The 17346-nt window shown below is 34.3% G+C and overlaps 1 protein-coding gene across 4 annotated transcripts in view; it reads right to left on the reverse strand.

Moving 5' to 3' along the window:
- The window catches only part of KATNAL1 (katanin catalytic subunit A1 like 1), an 81470-nt gene that overhangs the window by 49206 nt on the left and 14918 nt on the right, over positions 1-17346 (reverse strand). For all 4 annotated transcript variants that reach the window (XM_081281576.1, XM_081281578.1, XM_081281575.1 and 1 more), the window contains 2 exons: positions 15606-15781; positions 13780-13940 (listed from right to left, as the gene is read on the reverse strand). In XM_081281576.1, coding sequence (XP_081137702.1) covers positions 13780-13940; positions 15606-15767 — 323 coding nt within the window. In that variant the 5' untranslated portion in view covers positions 15768-15781. The remainder of the gene's footprint in view (positions 1-13779; positions 13941-15605; positions 15782-17346) is intronic.

Genomic DNA, 17346 nt, shown 5'->3' on the forward strand with positions numbered 1-17346 from the left:
CTATAGGAATAAGAAATATACCATATTCTCTCTTGTGCGCATGTGCCTGATTTCCTCTGAAATACAGTATTTCCTTTTTCTCATCAATGTTATACATGTTTTTATCAATACTGCTTGTAATAAACACCTGAAAATAATCCAAATATCCATTATCAGAATAGGTAAATTACATATTCATAATAGGTCACACTAGACAAGTAAACGTAATTATAGCTACTCATATGACAGATGAATCTCACAACCATAATGTTGAGCAAAAAAACAAGTTCAAAGCACACAGACAATAAGAGTCCAAGCAAAATAAGATACGGCTTGGTGATATCAACATACGTAGTCAAAATATAAAGTGAGGTTAAGGGAAAGATAAGACTCTAAATTCAGAACAGTAGTTGATATCCCTCTCTGAAATAGAGGGAAGGGAACAGGATGTGGAGAAGCACACATGACTTCAAAGGTCATACCGTAAAGTTCTTTACCTTAAATTTAATGGTAGGTACGTCATAATGTATTACCTTGTGATTCTTTTTTTTTTTTTTTAAGAGAGAGTGAGAGAGGGAGAGAAAGAGAGAGAATTCCAATATTTATTTTTTAGTTATTGGCGGACACAACATCCTTGTTTGTATGTGGTGCCGAGAATCGAACCCGGGCCGCACGCATGCCAGGCGAGCGCGCTACTGCTTGAGCCACATCCCCAGCCCCCCTTGTGATTCTTTATATCTTACATAATTCTGATTTTTCTACTCAGAAGTTAATAAAATGTTAAATATGAATTATAACACTAGTTAAATATTTGAGTACCTAAGAAATGAAACTGTAGGGTTGCTATAAGTTTTAGTATACGCAGGCAAATAAGGGCTCAGATTATACATCTAAAAAACTAAACCTCCTGGATCTGAACCTGGCAAATCTCCATAAAATATCAGGCAACAGAAATAGGATTGTCTGATGGTAGACATTCCATGAAGTCTAAGGAAGAGAGACCTCTTCCAAGGGGCCTTGCATCCCATACCATGCTAAGAAATAGGGTCTGCTCTACTGTTACAACTTTCTCCAAGACACAAAGGTTCCTTCCTTCTTAGAGCTACTGAGCATTCCACTTCCCCTTTCTGTTTGGTGATGATTTTAAACTCCTTGGTTACATCTATTTGTCCATCATTGTTAGAATCCTGGCATTTGAGTAAATAATTTGGAACAGGAGGATTTTTGTCCAAGAACTTTAATTCACATTACTTAAAACTAACTTTTAGAAAAGAAGAACAATCTTACTTTGCTATTACGTTAATCTATGTAACTTTGGAATTAAATAAAAAGGAAAACACAACTCTTCCCATAGGTAATACAAAGATAAGAAACAAATTTGTAGTACTTATTATATTCCTGAATATGATTAATTTGCTTGAGATGATGAGGGAAGAGTTAACCTAATGCAGCCTTTTATGTAGTGTAGCAGGGTGCTTTGCATTTGGCAAGAGTTCAAATATTTGTTGAAAGAATTAATAAATAATGTTCTAAACAGACTTCAGCATGATATTGTTTTTAATTTTCCGATAGCAAATAGTTAAACATTTCTTAAATGCTTTTTAGAACCAGGATTTATCACTAAATATTGAATTTGGTGAAGTCACTTGATTTGCAAAGAAGGCACCACTGCAGTTCAGTAGGGAAAGGTGGGTTTTGTCAGTAAATGCTTCTGGGTTAATTAAAATACCCATTTTTGGGGAAAATCTTCCTACAACCTCCTCCATCTTACACCTTATAAGAAACATTAACTTGATAAAAAGATCAGTACTTAAAATATAGGAAATAATAAAATAAAGTCCTAGAATAAAACATGGGAGGGTATCATCATAATTTTGGGGTAGGCAAAGATTTATTAAAAGAATTAAGATAAAATATTGATAAGGTAGACTTAAGTAATTATTGAAAGATACCATGAAAACGTGTCAAAAAGTGAACCACATACTGAGGAAGGTAATTGTAATACACAAGTGATTGTCTTAACAATAATCGGTAAATCAGTAAAAAAGAATATGATTTTGAAAGCATGGACAAAAGACTGGAACAGCCATTTTACAAAATAAAATATATATACAAGGCTGAAAACAGATGAAAAGATGCTTAATATCCGTAGTCCTTTCAGAAAGGCAGCTCACGATGAGATGCCACTACATCCCTACCCAAATGAGTAAAATGGGAAAACTGGCAGTATTACCACTTTGGAAGACTCTATTTAATAAAACTAATCTTTAATATACTTATGACTCAGCAGCTTCACTGCTTAGTGTATACCTTGAAGAATTAAGTCTTCATTATATGGACACAATGCTCATATTCATAGCAGCCTTAATTATAACTGAAAAAAAAATCCTCAATGGAATAGATAAACTAGTAGATTTATGTGGTAGAATACTACACAGCAAAGAACGCAACAACATGGATGGAATTTTCAGGTAATGCTGAAAGAAAGTAAGCAGACACAGAAAATGTACTGTAGGATTCCATTTATATGAAACTGAAGAATAGGCAAAGATGAAACTGAATCCAGAAAAAGTAAAGTGCAAGGAATGGAAAAGAAAACAATTGGTAAAAATGTGGATATATCTAAATAAGCATTTTATTCACTCATTCTTTCAACAAATAGTTACTGAATGCCTACACTGTGCCAGACACTGTTCTTGGTGCTGGGGATAGAGCAGTGGGCAAATCTAAGGCCCCAACTTTTTATGTCTTTCAATCAATAAACACATACAATTTACTATCAGATAGCAGTAAGTGCTATGCAGAAATATAATGCAGAATAAGGAACAGAGGAGTGACGAGTGAAAGGGTAAATATTTTAAACAGAGTGGTCAAGATAAGACTCTGGGTGAAATGTGAACAATCGCATAGGATGGGAGTGTGTAATGAAACCTGCAAACCTTTTCTGACACATCCTATGTGCCAGGCTGTTCTTTATACTTCACTTGCATTAAATCATTTAATTCTCACATTAACCCTGTGAGGTAACTGTCATAACTGATCCCAATTGACAGAGCAGGAAAATGAGGAAGAGGCTGAAAGGCTCATCCTCACGGACACTAAGTGGCAGAGCTAGAATGACAACCCTTATAGCTGGTTAATTATCAGGATCTGTGCAAAGGAAACAGCTTTCCTAGAACATGAGCTCCTGCAGGCAAAGCCCTTCTTCCCACCTGTCTCTACATCCATGATGCCCCCATATAAGAAATGCCACAGGTATTAGGCTGAACTGGACACAGAAAGAATTAAAAAAGAAGGAATTACAGAGGTCACATTCAGAAAAGGGGAAAGCAAATAATGTAATGCCACAGAAACCAAGAAGGAGAAGAGATGGTAAACATTAAATGTTACAAAGGTGAAAAGGAGTTACGTTCTAAGAAAAGGCATTCCATTATTGAATTAGGAAGTTATTCAATATCTTCAAGAGTCAGTCCCTGTGCTGCAATAACTGAAGATCCACGATTTCTAGTAACTAAGGGGGAAAGGAAATAGATGTAGACTCTACAGTGTATAGCAATTTGCCAAAGGAACAAAAGGGGAAATGACAGTGGCTAAAGTGCAGCAAGGCAAAGATTTTTCCAAGAACAATGTAAAAATAATGTGTTATGGCTTCATTCTGACTTACCACTATCTTGTTCCCACTCCTTAGTTTATCTCTAATGATTACAATTTCTATCTTTCAGTTGCCTTTTCTGTAACATAAAAAAGATAGAAATACCAAGTTTTTAGGTACTCGTTGTAATAAATACTTAGAATTCCAAAACAAAAATTTCAAATGAGTGACTACTGAGTTCTATAACGTAAGAAAAATGCTCCCTAGAGTGTACTTACATAAAAGAAATACTTTAAAAATAAAATTAAAAGGCCAAATTGAATGTCCTTTCACCCTAGGACACTTCCAATTACAATTCAGACCCTGTTCCCTCTGTGCTCACCCTCAGATGGTCTTGTTTGCTTTTGCCTTCCTCAGTGAAATGATCACAAAAGAACTTGCACAAGCTGTCACCTCCATATCTGCCCACCGCTCTGCACCAACTGCCTGCCCTGCTGTGACTGAGCCAGCTGCTCTCGCGCTCCCTCTACATGTGCACTAGATCCACCTCGTCTACTCAAAGACTGCTTCTGAAGTTGTGCATTTTGCCCACGTATCTTCTATTTTCCCCTCTGTACCACAGCATATAAAAATTCTGTTATTCCTCTCCTCTCTAAATAATAAAACTTGACTCCTATCTTCCCCAACTACCACTCAATTTCTTTCTCTCTTCAGCAAGACTCACTAAAAGAATTTGTCTTCAGTTCCTCTCTTCCCACTCTCTAGACACCTCTGTTATTTTCTACCACTCTACCAAACTATGCTCTGAAGATGATCACCAGTGAGCTCCTGCTGCTAAATCCAATCCAATCTCTGTCCTTATCCTATTTGACCTACATGCAGCATTTGATAAAGTAACCTGAGACTTTAAACATTTAGTTTCTTCTAAAACATACGGTGTTAACAATATTGCCTATTGTACAGGGTGGTTGTGAAAATTAAATAAGAAATAAGCCATGAAAGAGTTTATTAGCAGAATAAGAACGATTAATGTTAATTATTACTCTGGTTAGACAACCCTGTTACCTATATTCTACTCAAGTCAAAAACAGAGTCCATCCCATAATTTAGAATCAGAATTTTAGAAAATAATGACTCCAGAATGTTAAGAAAATTATTATAACTTCAACCTACGAACAGTATTAGACAAATAACCTAATCCATCACATAAAGATTGACGTTAGGGCTGGGGATGTGGCTCAGCGGTAGAGCACTTGCCTAGCGTGTGCAAAACCCTGGGTTCGATCCTCAGCACCACATAAAAATAAAGGTATTGTATCCAACTACAACTAAAAAAAAAAAAAGATTGACCTTAAAATTTCTACCTCAGCCTTAGTTGCTGTCGATTCCTAAATACTACTAATCCCAATCTCTCTCAAAGACTGGTTCTCATTTCTAATTCCTATTCAACAGCTTGGTCTAAATTTAATTATCTGTTCCAATTTTTCTCCACTTCGTTATATCTTATTAATGACCAAATCCAGTCCATTCTACCTCAGCAATGGCTCTCAGCCATCTACAAGATGAAATGCTAAAAAGGGCAGAAACCATGTCTTTCTTCCTCCCACTATATGTGGACAGTATCTCCTGGAACAGTACTTATAAGACATCAAGCTTTCTAAGATGCTTATTTTCTCTTATCAGTTTCTCAAGGTCAAGGGCTATAGGCTTTTTATTTGCTGCACCTTCAGGGCCAAAGACAATGTCTAGCATATGGTGATATTTATGAAATACATGTTGGATAGGTCAATGATACAGTATTTTTCTTCCTAAGACTTCAAAAGAGTTTTACAAAGCAATCTCATTATGATATACACTTTACCAAGGGAAAAACAGTTCACAGAAAAGTGAACTTGCAGGATGCCTCCAATAATTAAATTGATACAAAGACTTGCTCTCCAATCTTCTAATCCCAGGAAAATAACTAAGTCTGAACCTAGGTAAAATACTTGTACAGATGAGATGGTAGTGTGCTCTCTACCAGTACCTGACTTTGGGCTTAACTGATCTTTTCACTGCAGACTGGGTTTTTAAATGCCACAAGATACTTAATCTAGTTGGGTACCCAAAGAAACATAAGACAACAACTTTAATACCAAGTCAGTAAGAACTGCCTCTTTGCTAAAATTCTCTAGAATAGCACGGATTTGTTTAAAAAGAAAGAAAACAAATCAATCTTCTCATATGTATGTACACAGAAACATATCATACTATAACTTCCCTGGGACTGATGATACAACATCAGAAGTCTAATTGACTTTTAGTCAAGTGATACAAAATAAGCCAAATGATTAATTTCAGCTTGTACACTATTCTCACTCCCACCTCTCCCAAAATATATACATTTTTTTAAAAAATTACCACATGGAAAAGTAAATTGTAACAGCCCTTATGGAGAATTCTATGAGGGCTCCTCAAAACATTAAAAATAAAACTACCATTGGGGCTGGGGATGTGGCTCAAGTGGTAGCGCGGTTGCCTGGCATGCGTGAGGCCCGGGTTCGATCCTCAGCACCACATACAAACAAAGATGCTGTGTCCGCTGAAAACTAAAAAATAAATATTAAAATTCTCTCTCATCTCTCTTAAAAAAAAAAATAAATAAATAAAACTACCATATAGCAATCCCATTTCTGAATATACCTTCAAAGAAACAATCTAAATATCTGTCAACAGGTGAATGAAATAGCATTCAGTTTTTAAAAATAAGGAAATCCTGATATTTGCAATAACATGGATGAATCTGGAGGACATGCTAAGGAAAAACTAAATAAGCTACAGAAAGACAAATCCTACTTGATTACTTATACATGGACTCTAAAATAGTCAAAACTCATAGAAACAGTGGAATGGTGGTTACCAGAAGCTGTAGGGAAAGGGAAATTTTGTGAGGCTATAACAGAATACCTGAGTTTGGATAATTCATAAAGAACAGATTTATTTCTTATAGTTCTGAAAGCTGGGAAGTCTAAGATTAAGGGGCTCACATGTGACAAGGGCCTCCCTGCTTCATCATTTCATGGATGGAAAGTAAAAGGGCAAGACAGCACTAGAGAACAAGAGGGGCCTTCTACAACAAGCCCATTCCCAGGATAACAACATTTATTAGGCCAAGTCCTCATGACCTAATCACATCTTAAAGGTCCCATTTCTCAATGTGGTTGCACTGGAGATCAAGTTTCCAACACATGAGCTTTGAGGGCACATTCAAACTACAGCAAGAACGATGTTGGTCAAGAAGTGCAAAGTTTCAGTTGTACAAGGTAAGTTCTAGAGATCTAACACACAGCAAAGTAACTATCATTAACAATATTGTATCATATATTTGGAATTTACTAAGCTTGTAGACTTTAAGTGTTCTCACCACAAGAAGAAAAAGGTGATAAATATGCTAACTAGCTTAATTGTGGTGACTATTTCACAAAGTATACGTATATCAAATCTTTAAGTTGTACATCTTAACTATATACAATTTTTATTGTCAATTATATTTCAATAAAGCTGGAAAAAAGAATTACCTACCACATTTATTTTTATTTTTATACTGAACAAAGGTAATTAATTCATATGCTATTTCAAATACTATTCTAAAAAAAAGTCATAGCCTCATGTTTTAGGTCTCACTAGGACAGATCATCTCATTAAAGAGAATGTACTAAATAAACCTACATGCAAAATATCATGAAAATCATTTCATTAATACAATAAACTCTTTAACTTAGGACATTAAGAATGATCTGGAGGCCTCCTCTCTTTTGGAGTTTAATTCTGATACTGCTATTACTTCCTTTCATGAACCTACTTTTACAGTTCCATTTCTTCAAATTTAAGGCAATGAATCTATTTTAAAAAATTGCTTTGTCTATTTCTACAAGAAATGCCATTGGGATTTTCATTGGCACTGCGTTGAACCTGTAGAGAACTTTGGGTAATATTGCCATTTTGATGATGTTGGTTCTGCCTATCCATGAACAGGGTACATTTTTCCATTTTCTAAGATCTTCTTCTATCTCTCTCTTTAGGGTTCTGTAGTTTTCATTGAATAAATCTTTCACCTCTTTTGTTAGGTTGATTCCCAAGTATTTTATTTTTTTTAAGGATATTGTGAATGGGGTGGTTTTCCTCATTTCCATTTCATAAGTTTTGTTGCTGATATACAGGAATGCCTTTGATTTATGCGTGTTGATTTTATATCCTGCCACTTTGCTGAATTCATTTATTAGTTCTAGTAGTTTCTTTGTAGACCCTTTTGGGTCTTCTAGGTATAGGATCATATCGTCCGCAAATAGTGATATTTTAAGTTCTTCTTTTCCTATTTTTATGCCTTTAATTTCCTTTGTATGTCTAATTGCTCTGGCTAGTATTTCAAGGACTAAATTAAATAGAAGTGGTGAGAGAGGGCATCCCTGTCTTGTTCCAGATTTTAGCAGGAATGCCTTCAGTTTTTCTCCATTTAGAATGATGCTAGCCTGAGGCTTAGCATATATGGCTTTTACAGTGTTGAGGTAAGTTCCTGTTATCCCCAGTTTTTCTAGTGTTTTGAACATAAAAGGATGCTGTACTTTGTCGAATGCTTTTTCTGCATCTATCGAGACGATCATATGGTTCTTATCTTTAAGTCTATTGATGTGGTGAATAATATTTATTGATTTCCGTATATTGAACCAACCTTGCATCCCAGGGATGAATCCTACTTGATCATGGTGCACAATTTTTTTGATATGCTTTTGTATTCGATTCGCCAGGATTTTATTGAGGATTTTTGCATCTATGTTCATTAGAGATACTGGTCTGTAGTTTTCTTTCTTGAAGTGTCTTTGTCTGGTTTTGGGATCATAAAGCTATCATGAAATTCATATGGAAAAACAAAAGACCCAGAATAGCAAAAGCAATTCTAAGCAGGAAGTGTGAATCAGGCGGTATAGCGATACCAGATTTCAAACTATATTATAGAGCAATAGTGACAAAAACAGCATGGTACTGGTACCAAAACAGGCGAGTGGACCAATGGTACAGAATAGAGGACACAGAGACCAATCCACAAAATTACAACTTTCTTATATTTGATAAAGGCGCTAAAAGCATGCAATGGAGAAAGGATAGCATCTTCAACAAATGGTGCTGGGAAAACTGGAAATCCATATGCAACAAAATGAAGCTGAACCCCTTTCTCTCGCCATGCACAAAAGTCAATTCAAAATGGATCAAGGAGCTAGATATCAAATCAGAGACTCTGCACCTGATAGAAGAAAAAGTTGGCTCCGATCTACATATTGTGGGGTTGGGCTCCAAATTCCTTAATAGGACGCCCATAGCCCAAGAGTTATATACAAGAATAAACAAATGGGACTTACTTAAACTAAAAAGTTTTTTCTCAGCAAGAGAAACAATAAGAGAGGTAAACAGGGAACCTACATCCTGGGAACAAATTTTTACTCCTCACACTTCAGATAGAGCCCTAATATCCAGAATACACAAAGAACTCAAAAAATTAAACAATAAGATAACAAACAACCCTATCAACAAATGGGCCAAGGACCTGAACAGACACTTCTCAGAGGAGGACATACAATCAATCAATAAGTATATGAAAAAATGCTCACCATCTCTAGCAGTCAGAGAAATGCAAATCAAAACCACCCTAAGATACCATCTCACTCCAGTAAGATTGGCAGCCATTATGAAGTCAAACAACAAGTGCTGGCGAGGATATGGGGAAAAGGGTACACTTGTACATTGCTGGTGGGACTGCAAATTGGTGCGGCCAATTTGGAAAGCAGTTTGGAGATTCCTAGGAAAGCTGGGAATGGAACCACCATTTGACCCAGCTATCGCCCTTCTCGGTCTATTCCCTGAGGACCTTAAAAGAGCCTACTATAGGGATACTGCCACATCAATGATCATAGCAGCACAATTCACAATAGCTAGACTTTGGAATCAACCTAGATGCCCTTCAATAGATGAATGGATTAAAAAACTTGCATTTATACACAAATGGAGTATTACGCAGCACTAAAAAATGACAAAACCATGGATTTTGCAGGGAAATGGATGGCATTAGAGCAGATAATGCTAAGTGAAGCTAGCCAATCCTTAAAAAACAAATGCCAAATGTCTTCTTTGATATAAAGAGAGCAACTAAGATCAGAACAGGGAAGAAGAGCATGAGGAAAAGATTAACATTAAACAGGGACGAGTGGGGTGGGAGAAAGGGAGAGAGAAGGGATAATGTATGGAAATGGAAGGAGACCCTCATTGTTACACAAAATTACATATAAGAGTTTGTGAGGGGAAACGGGAAAAAAAACAAGGGAGAGAATTAAACAACAGCAGATGGGATTGAGAGGGAAAATGAGAGGGAAGGGGAGGGAGGATAGTAGGGGATAGGAAAGGTAGCAGAATACAACAGTCATTAATATGATATTATGTAAAAATGTGGATGTGTAACCGATGTGATTCTGCAACTTGTATTTGGGGTAAAAAAGGGGAGTTCATAACCCACTTCAATCAAATGTATGGAAGATGATATGTCATGAGCTTTGTAATGTTTTGAACAACCAATAAAAAAAAAATTGCTTTGATTTATCCAAGCAGCTGCTGGTGATTTAAAACACGATCATGATTAAATTCAGCAGACCCATGACACAGACACACAATGCAGCAAAACCACTTGTAAAAAACCATAGTATAATATAACCCTGGTATGCAGCCACAGGAAGGAGGAGAAATTTTGTTAGAGGTCAATGAAGTAAAAAAAAATAAAACCAAAAACAGGGCTACCACATTATTGGTTAAAGCCAAACACATAAGCTGCATACCTGAAATGCTTTGTGTAAAATTAAGGTGAAAGTAAATGATATTTTCCTATTCTCACAGTTACCAGGGCGAGGGAGTTTTAAACTTCATAGAGTAGAGTGGATACCAAGTTAAGATATGGGTTCAAATTCTGACTCTACCATTTTCTTGTTCAGATGACTTTGGAAAAATAATAAACTTGATAAGCTTCAATTTTCTCAGCTGAAACTTGGGTTCACAATAATAAATTACCAATGATAATACAGGTTCACAAAATAACAATATCTACTTTATGGGATCACTGGAAGTTTAAATAAAATAATGCTTATAAAACATACAGTAAATGATCTATAACTATAAACTATCCTTTCCTGAAAATGATCACCAACTTCATGAGGCTTGTACATTTAAAAATATCCTCTCTGCCAGAATTATTCAAAGTGTTTCAGAAAATTAAGTATTTATGTAAAATTTGCAGGAAGAAAATAAAATTACTTGAGGAATTTTATGAGTGAGGCTGTCATTTTTTAACTTTGTTGTTCTCTTATTATTTATCTGAAAAAAAATTATAGTTCTTTATTTCAGAATTGATCATTAATTTTATTTAACATTACATGCTAATTACTGTCTTAAACATTACAGTATTTTATTTAATTCCATGAGATGGATATCCTCATTTTATACACAATGAAAGTTTAGAGAAGGTAAATATCTAAGGTTATAAAGCAAGGAGGTGTCAGAAGTAGAACTCAAACTTGAATCACACAGACTTACGTGTCTTTTCCCTCTTTTCCCATAATTCACTCTCCCCAGGTAAAAAAAAAAAAAAAAAAAAAATTATTACATATGTCTTACCTGACCTGAAGAAGAACAAAGTTTGTAAAAGGAGACAAATATTATACAATTCTAACCTCCCATAACTTTAAACCTTACACTTAAATTTTAATATTTGCTTATTTTATCAGCCCTTGTACACATTCTAAGCCACAAACCAGTATATTTTTTGTTAACATTTGCTTTACATTTATGTCACTATAACATTGTTGACAGACTTGTTGCTTTGCTGTGTAAAGATTTTATTCATTAAGTTCGAAAATATTATTATTACTCAAAGTATTACACAAAGTACTAAACATAATCCAACTCTAGTAAAACCTCCTGGAGTTGTCAGATGTTTTCTTACTGTCACTGTTATATGTAAAAATGGGATCCCCCCCACAGCCCAGGTAACACAGTCTTAGATTTGCTTTTCTGATCCACAGAGGAAAAACATACATGCACATAAGCTTTTTAAAATTTGGAGAAAGGAGATTTGAAGAAATACATTCTGATCCATTCATCTTTCCTCGTGAAAAAGGATTAAGGCTGGGGGCTCAGTGGCAGAGCACTTGCCTCGCACGAATAAGACACTGGGTTTGATCCTCAGTACCACATAAAAATAAACACATAAAATAAAGGCATGCTGTCCATCTACAACTACAAAAAAAAAGGATTAAAAACCAAGTACAAAAATAAATCAGATCTGAGTATGGGCAGGAAAGGAAAGACAAAGAACAGGATGCAACCATTCCAGTGTTGCTCTAATGAGGAGTTTCTGGGTTAGTATTCATCAATGGGAAACGTTATCCATAATTTTTTTATTCCGTTTAAGCCATGAATATCAGAGTTTTTATCTGTTGGCACTGTTTCTTTAAATGAATTATGGTGCTCTAGCAATTCAGAACATGTATTCTTTTTTTTTTTTTTTTTTGAAGAGAGAGAGAGAGAATTTTTAATATTTATTTTTTAGTTTTGGGCGGATACAACATCTTTGTTTGTATGTGGTGCTGAGGATTGAACCCGGGCCACACACATGCCAGGCGAGCGTGCTACTGCTAGAGCCACATCCCCAGCCCAGAACATGTATTCTTATATTTAGATTTATCGTCAGCTTTTACTTTTAAACTAGAAATCAATTTCAGAATTAACAACTTCTAAGGGGAAAAAAGTTATTTTATTATACACACATACAGAAATTGTTTCAAGTTCTGAAAGATCACAATGCCATTATTTTTTTTTTCCAGTATTCACTTTGGAACTTCCAAGGTAACAATTCTCTAACTCCTGAGACAGTTTTTGCCTTTTGAGGGATCAGAATCCCCATAATTCAAAACACCTGATGATTACATTGGAAGAAAAAAATCTACACTTGTCCTTAAAAAATAATATTCATCTAGTGGTTTTACCATGGGAGTCACAAAATTATCTTTAACTCAGTGGAAAAAATCCTGAAAAAAATAAATTAACCACTTTTCACAGTCCCTTTGAATGTTTTTAGAAAACTTCCAGAGATCAGTGAAACAGATCATCATAGCTACTGACCAAAGGAAAATTTATTTTCTATGATGCAACACTCTGGCCACAATACCACTTCACAATAAAGCCCACAGAAAGTCAAAAGGCGTAAACTAAGATTCTGGTCTAACCTAACATACAAGTCAGGGTATCTCAGGCCTCAATTTCCTCACTTGTAAAATTAAGGGAGTTATTCATTCAACCTTGGTTGAATTCCTACCATATGCCAAATCCTGTGTTAGTAACAGAAATTTGTTACTTGGCTTTTGTTTTATGTAAATAAAACCATGATCATTGCCTTTGCAAAGCTCCTTAATCATGTGAAGAGGAAAATAAATGCAACATGATAACTACTCTGAACAAACTTTTATGCTATGCAGACTAAAAGGACTGCAGAGGAAAGCAGTCAGTTGAGCAGAGACTTGAAGAATAAATATGAATTGCTGAGTTAGAGATGGGGATTATGGATATTCCTTAAAGAACGAACACACTGTGTCCAGACAAGAAAACAAAGAGTAAGAAAGAGATTTATATAGATCATGCATAGACTGGTTTTCAGAGAAAACTGGAGGGAGATAAGCGCTTTATACAACACATTGAGAAATTTGATAGTAAAAGTCCTTCTACTCTAAGGACCTGGAAATTGTCTGTGGGCCCAACAAGATGAATTCAATTCTCCACCATTTCATTTGAAGTAGTGAGTCTCTTTAAGCAACAAAAAACAAAAAAAACTATCCAAGTTTCTAAATTTTGATGCTAATATTATGCAACCTAAAGAAACCTCTTTTAACTGACAAATTTTAGGACACCTGTTATTACTACCATTTTAGTAAAGTATTCCAAAAGCAAAATACATAACAAGGGATTTGTTTGTGCTTTTTATCAAATACAAACTTTAAAACAATAAGGTGTAAAAATTATAAGCAAATATTAAATTTATATTCCTCTAAAAATGCTATCTCATACTTTGTTCAAGTAAAGCTTCACTATGAATATCAATTATCTAAAAGTTCCTTAAGAGATATGAAGTCTAAATTTACCTGTGTTCTGCAGGAACAGGAGGCGGCCAAACAGCAGGATCTCTAAATGGTTCATCTTGACAAGACACAGGGAAATCTGGGGGCTTGTCAATTTTAAAACTTTCTAAAGTGCTGACAATACTTTTAACTTGTTCATATTCTTCCAACAATTCCTGCCGGACCTTAAAATAAAATTAAAAAAAAAAAAAAGAAAGCCTTTATGCTAGAAAACTATCTAAAGTTTATATAGATTGTAAATAATTAATTGCAAGTTTTTAAAATGTCATTCAAGGTATGCAAAAATGAATCACTAGAAAATATCACAACAACCACTTTAAACAAAAACAAAACTATTCAGAGTAATATACAGAGAAAGGCAGAGATTGATTTGAAAAAAATACCTTTTCATAAGGGAAATAATTATTTATTTACCATAATGAAACTTTCTTTGTACTAGACCATGATGATCATTAATACAATTTAAAACAAGCAATGTAAATTAGTCACAAGTTAACCATTCCCCAAAATCTGTTATGCTAATCCTTTTAGTATATTTGTAAATAGAATCCAAAAACTTGTCAGCCAAAATTTTCAGAATTTCCTGAGCCCAATATCAGTATGATATGCCTGCCATGAGTTTCTGAAAGTGTGAAGCACTGTAATATTATAAATTACTCAAATCTGATTCTTTCAGCCTAAATTCTTTCGTTTATTTTAACTCAAGATTCCCCCTACATTTAAAAAACGTAACTGAGCACCTATTGTGGAAATTATTGTTTTCAAATTCTGAATCCACATTGATTTTCAAAATAAACAGTTAAAGATTAAAAATTATTATAAATTCATCTTAACAATTCTACTATTTTTAACTAGAAAGCACATGTTACTGTAAAGCATAAGACATTTTCCTTTGTCTTTAGTTTGAACAACATAATGAAAAGAATATATAAAGAAGTTACAGAACCAAAGAAAAATTTAATCTAGGTGAAATTCAACTGCTAACATATGCAATTACATAATATGCTATGCTAAGAGAAATGAACCTTCAGAACCTAATGGAAAGAAACAACAGAAATATCTGAACAGAAATGGCCACTAACACACACAAACCATTCTGCCTGGGGTAGTACAAAGAACAGAACTAAAATTTTCAACCAAAGTTAAAGCAACCATGGTGTTCTCATTCAACATAATCCGGTAACACTTAAGTTTACCCTCAAAATTTCCCCTCAAAATTTAGCAGAACATTAATTTTTGACTAGTGGAAAAAAAAATCATCAGACATACTTGAAAGGCATTAGCACATGAAATGGAAACTTCAAAGAAAGCTTGACTTTGTACTTTTAATTTTAAAAGGATTTTAAGTCTTAACAATAATTGGAAAACTTATAATGCAAGTTTTATTATATAATCAAGTTGTATAGTCAAGAGACTGCAAATATATTAAAGTTTTTATTAGATTACTGATTCATTTGTATTTTTAAGAAGCCTTTCAAGAAAATAAAAGTTTAACAAACTATGTCAAAACTACTTGTAAAAATGAAAACAGAAAGGGCAAGTAGAAATGCATTACTTCAAAAATGTGTAGTCAGGTAACACTCATGAAAATTGAAAAAGTTAAAAATAGATTAAATTAAAGTTAAATATCTTCAAAATATACCTCATAAAATACATCATCAAAAACAGATAAACTATTAACTAGATAAGACATCAGAAAGAGTACATTGAAATGTATTCAGACAAATAAGAACTACTTACAAAATCTCAAACTAATTTTCCAACTCTCATCTCTCAAATATAATAAACCACTGCACCCTAATTCATCAAATGCCTTACCGGGATCTTACCTGATGCCATTTGCCTTTGATGGCTGGGTCTCTGACTGACTGGCAATGTCTCTGAATCTGTTGTATCACCCCCTGGTAATACACCATTGATGAGTCGTAATTTCCAAGAAGTGCATATTCCCTTCCTTTCTTTGCATTGTCACAAATCTCAGCCAAATTCATCTTATTTCAGAGACCTAAACGTAAAATGTGATGACTTTTTAAATGTTTTTAGCACTGACTTTAAAACGTTTTTTAAGGAAATGAGAAGACACTGGGAAGTAATATTGACCAAAGTATATTTTGTACATGTGAATATATAACAAGAAATCCCAATACTATATGTTATTATAATGTTCCAATAAAAATTTTCAAAAGAAATTTTTTTATTTTATCATTCTTTAAAATATCTGCTTGAAACTACTTTGAAAGTCAAAATAGTTATCTTTCATTCTTTGAGGTTACCTGAAATCATAATACTGAACAAAATTTCCAATTTGGGAAGTACAAAGGAGATAACAAAGAACACCCAAGGAAACAGGAGGGAAAGAACTTACACAGCTCTACACTATCGAATTATCTGAAGGCACATGAACTGGACACTAGTTTTCCTTGCTCGTTTATAATCATCATAAACTACAATAATAGTAAAAATGACTTTGCTTTGCTTTATTCAATTTGTTCTTTACAACATAGAAATAAACATATGAATGTCACATATATATGAATATGTTACAGTTTCCACTGATGTCAGTTAAAACTACAGAAAATTGGTTTCCACTGAGACTTTTTGGATTCAAGAAGCAGCAAGTCATACATACAGAACACATCTGAAAAACAGTCTATGCTATCATGCATTTAATTAGCCCATACAACTTAAATCTAAACAAAAAACAATGAATTAAACTGTGAACCCTTTCTGCATCTCAACTTGTAATCTCTTACAATCTTGTATTTCTCTATAGCTTTTGGCGGTCCAAATAACCATCATTAATCTTTCTTTTCTATAAGATAGTAAGAAGAATACCTTCTAAACCTCTGGGTTCCACCAAAGCCCTTGAGTCCAGTAATTCTGGCTTTTCTCCAGGCTTCCCAAAAGACTCCTAGAATCATCTATGGCTTCTATGAAAAAATACTTTCTTCCCCAATACCACAAGAATAGAAGTCCAAAGACACAGAAGATGATATCCTGGGCAAGAATCCAAATTGCACTTCTCTTATTTCCTGGAACAGTAAACCAATGAGTCTACCCAGTAGAGAACATCAAAATATTTCTCTATGGCTGACTTTGGTTTGGGTAACTTGACTTCTCCTGACTCTGAATATTTTATGTATTCTTAAAGGACTCAAAAAATTCTTCTGCAAAATTAAACATAACAAGTTCTAAGTGTTTCAACTGGCCAGTACATTCTTAAAAGCAGTTACTTGCTTTCTGTATTTTAAAATACTATTTGCCCCTTATTCAAGTATAAGTTCCTTAAAGGCAGCATTATTTTACTTGGGAATTATACTTGAGTAAACAACACACTACTTTTATGCAGTAATAAATTTCAATGTTCCAGTGGATTTAGCCACAGAACACAAGAAATCATGGAAAACCTCTTGTCCAACTTTAGAACATTAACACAAAACACTAAGGTTTCATTATAGTGACCAAGCTGCAATTAATCAGTTCAGTGGAAACAAAGCAGCACCATATATTATTTTCTTCTAAAGTCACTGGGAGACAAAATTAATTAGCATTATTTCTGCTAATAAGTGC

This window comes from Spermophilus citellus (assembly GCF_964194105.1).
Source record: "Spermophilus citellus genome assembly, chromosome: 1".
In the NCBI taxonomy this organism is placed as follows: domain Eukaryota; kingdom Metazoa; phylum Chordata; class Mammalia; order Rodentia; family Sciuridae; genus Spermophilus; species Spermophilus citellus.